Source organism: Nematolebias whitei, chromosome 18 (genome assembly GCF_014905685.2).
Source record: "Nematolebias whitei isolate Nwh7 chromosome 18, NemWhi1, whole genome shotgun sequence".
Lineage (NCBI taxonomy): Eukaryota > Metazoa > Chordata > Actinopteri > Cyprinodontiformes > Rivulidae > Nematolebias > Nematolebias whitei.
In genome coordinates, this window is record NC_056515.1 from 33,596,226 (window position 1) to 33,600,119 (window position 3,894).

General features: G+C 41.6%; 1 protein-coding gene across 1 annotated transcript in view; it reads left to right on the forward strand.

Annotated features, from left to right (window-relative positions):
- Positions 1–3,894, forward strand: part of LOC119424793 (eukaryotic translation initiation factor 4E-binding protein 2) — a 4,777-nt gene continuing 883 nt past the window's right edge. Inside the window, exon 1 of the mRNA XM_037692298.1 lies at positions 1–175. Within this exon, the coding sequence (XP_037548226.1) occupies positions 40–175 (136 nt within the window). The 5' untranslated portion in view covers positions 1–39. The remainder of the gene's footprint in view (positions 176–3,894) is intronic.

Consider the following 3,894-nt stretch of genomic DNA (forward strand, 5'->3'; position numbering starts at 1 on the left):
GAGTCCGTCCTTCCCCTCGCAGGTTCCGGCTGTGCGGACATGTCAGCGGCAGGTCGCGCCTCCAGGAGCCGGGAGATCCCCGCCGTCCGCAGGGTGGCCATCCACGATGCTGCCCTCATGCCCCAGGATTACTCCACGACTCCGGGGGGCACCGTGTTCAGCACCACGCCTGGAGGTGAGAGATGACGGCGCGTGATCATGTTTTGGGTCAGCTCCCACCGACAGCCGCAGTCAGAACCTATTTATAGCTCGGTTCTGTTCCTGCACGGGGTTCTGCTGGATAAACAGCAACATGTTTACCAGGAACGAGGGGACTCTTTTATTATTATGCAACATTTAAAGGTTAAAGCATAAATAAACAAGGAAACATAGAGGCCCAGCTGTTCTTGAAAGAATGGATATCGCCCGCCGCCTTTAGATTAAGCTTATTTTGAGACCTTGAAAATAAAATTCTGCAAATGTCATGTTATCATATCAAATTAGTGCTTGGAGTTTGTGTTGGGGATGACTCTCAGCTACTACCACACCAGGTTTTAACTCAGTATAAAATTGACGGAGTTACACTCATTTATATATATTTTTTAAAAGTTGGCTGTAGCGGTCATCTTTAATTAGTTTGATTCCAAACGTACATCTATTGTAACTGCACACCTAGTGATCGCTTCCTGGGAGTTTCATTAAAATCCACTCTGTGGTTCATGAGATATTTTGCTAACAGACAGACAGCGTAGGCATCAGTAGTTATTGGCAAAGCTTTAAGTTGAGAGCTGGCACTCAACGTATAAATTGGGGACAACTCTCAACTACTACCATATCAGATTTTAACTCGGTATATATTAAATTGACTGAGTTATACTCATTTTTGTGTTTATTTAAGGACTCTAGCTGTGGTGGCCATTTTGAACTCATTTGACTCCAAATATTTATCAGTTGTAAAAGTGCACCTAGTGATCACTTCCTGACAGTTTCATTAAAATCCACTCAGTGGTTCATGAGATATTTTGCTAACAGACAAACAGCTTAGACCTCAGTAATTATTGGCAAAGCTTTAAGACAAGATTGTGGACGATCAGTTGGCACTCAGATTATAAATTTGGGCCAACTCTCAGCTACTACCACGTCGGATTTTAACCCAGTATCTCTAAAATTGACTGAGTTATACTCATTTTTGTGTTTATCAAAAGTTGTTGGCTTTGACGGCCATCTTGAATTGGCTTGACTCCAAACAGTTATCAGTTGTATTTGTGCATCTAGTGATCGCTCCCTGAGAGTTTCATTAAAATCCGCTCAATGGTTCATGAGATATTTTGCTAACAGACAAACAGATTAGACCGCAGTAATTATTGGCAAAGCTTTACGACGAGAGCTGGCACTCAGAGTATAAAATGGGGACAACGCTCATCTACTACCACACCCGAGTCTAAATAAATATGTTAAATGGGCTTTTTTTAGCCATGTTTTAATTTTTTTGTTTGTTTGTTTTTTATCAGATGGCTATGGCGGCCATGTTGAATTGGCTTGACTCCAAAAGTGATTCAGCTAGATGCACATTGATCGATTGCTTCCGGAGAGTTTCATTAAAATCCTAAAGTCCATACGATATGTTACTATGACGACATGAACACAAAGGCAAAAAACATTGTCGCCCTTTCCCCTGCAGCAGATAATGGAAAAATGACCAAACGTGCTGTAAATATGGAAGAATAAACGAGAAATAATCTGGATTAGTGATGAGTTCTCAGTTTCTGTGGGTCGTTGGAGTCACGATTGGACATTTCGACTCGGACCTGGAGCCTTGGCACGTTTCCAGCGCCGTGTTTAAAAACCAGGAGCGTCTGAGACGGGTCCACATGTCGCGCTGAGCTGATAACGTGTTCTGCAACATCAGCAGCTGGCACAGATTAAACAGAACCGGGCTGCCGGAGAACAGCAAACTGGGTTAGTGGTCACGGTCGGGAAGTGGAGGACAGGACAAGTCCCGCTTGGGGACAAAAACTGGACTTTTTACATCTGTATGGATTGTTTGAATTTTTTTTTTTTTATCTTTAATGTTCATTTCTATTAATTTGACAAATTAAACGCCAATATTTGTTGTTTTTAATAAGGCATCTAGGGTTAGCAAGTTGGCAAATGCACCCATTTTTCCTATTTATCTTGGAAGTTGTGTGTTTACCCATATCTGTATGTTTGTCTATATTGTTAGCAAAATATCTTATGAACCACTGTAGATTTGAGCGAACGTTTCAGAAAGTAATAAATAGATGAACATGTGCGAATGATTGAACATCTGGAGTCCACGTGATTCAAGGTGGCTGCCACAGTGAAGAGATTTGAACAAACACAGAAGTGGTTGTAGCTCGTGCAGTTTTTCAGATTAAGCGCTAAAGAGTGTTTTGGTAGTAGCTGAGAGTCGTTCACAACACGTCCTCCAAGAGCTAACGGATCATGTGGGATATGACTTTTGACTGTACAGCCTGTTCTTTTGAATATTTGCCTAAAATAAAGCTCTAACTGCACGATTTGTCTCAACTTTCACAATTTTATCTCAATGTTTTGTTCACCCAAGAACGCCTGTAACTTTTTATATTTAAAGTTTTCATTTACCAGAAATAACTATTTAAAATTTATTTTAACAGTTTGTTTTTTTTCCTTTTATCTCTGTCCTGGTTTATTTTATGTATCTAGATACATGTTTCGCTACTCATCTACTAAACTCAAAGCACCTGTACAGGTTTCCCCAGGTGTCATTAAATTGCTTCAGTTCGGTTCAATGTGGAGAAGATAACAGACAAATCATCTGGCCAGAAGACCATCCTTGATACCCTCCATAGGATGGGTAAGCTACAACAGTTCGTAGCTAAGGAGGCTGGCTGTTCACAGAGTGCTGTGTCCAAGCATATCAATGGAAAGTCTAGTGGAAGGGCACAATATGGCAGGAGAAGATGCACCAGCAAAAGAGATGACCGTGGGCTTCAGCAGATTATCAAACAGAGAAGATTCCAGAATCTGGCAGAGATCCAGAAAGAGTGGAATGGGCCACAGCTTCAAAAAACACCACATTCAGACACATCGGGGAGATGGAACTGTTGGGTTCCTCGGTCCTCTTTTTCGATGAAAGTAAAGTGTGCCTTTCATTCGGAAATCAAAGTCCAAGGGTTTGGAGGAAGAAGGGTGAGGAACAGAACCCATACTGCTTGAGGTCCAGTGTGAAATAGCCACAGTCAGTCATGATTGGGGGTGCAATGTCCGGTGCAGGTGTTGGTGAACTGTGCTTTCTTAAATCTAAGGTCACTGCAACAGTCTACCAGAATGTTTTAGAGGATCATGACTCATTCTGCTGAGGATCTGTATGGAGATGCAGAGTTCATCTTCCAGCAGGACCTGGCCCCTGCCCATGCTGCCAGAAGCACCACAAACTGGTTTGCCACAGTGTTTGACTGGCCAGCCAACTCGCCGGACCTAAACCCCTTTGAGAATCTATGAGGTATTCTCACGAGGAAAATGAGGAGCACCAGACCCAACAACAAAGAAGAGCTGACAGCATCAAGGAAATCTGGACTTCCATAACTCCCAGTCAATGCCACGTCTCATCGAGGCAGTGGTTAAACTCAACTAAGTATTGAAAATTGACATATCGTTTTGAAAGTACCGTCTTTTGATTGATTTGTTGTGATCCTGATTTCTTTCTTTTTTTCTGCAAAAGCTGAGAAGTATTGTGGGCTGGTGTCTCCACAGTATTCTAATTTTTTTGAAATCTTGTTTTCGTGGGTTTCATGATCTGGAAGCTCAAATTATGTAAAAAATAAACAAATAAATACTTTAAATTGTTTAAATTGTGGGCCCTGAATCTATCATCTATTACTGTTTAACTTTTTGAATGGAATTATGGAAGTT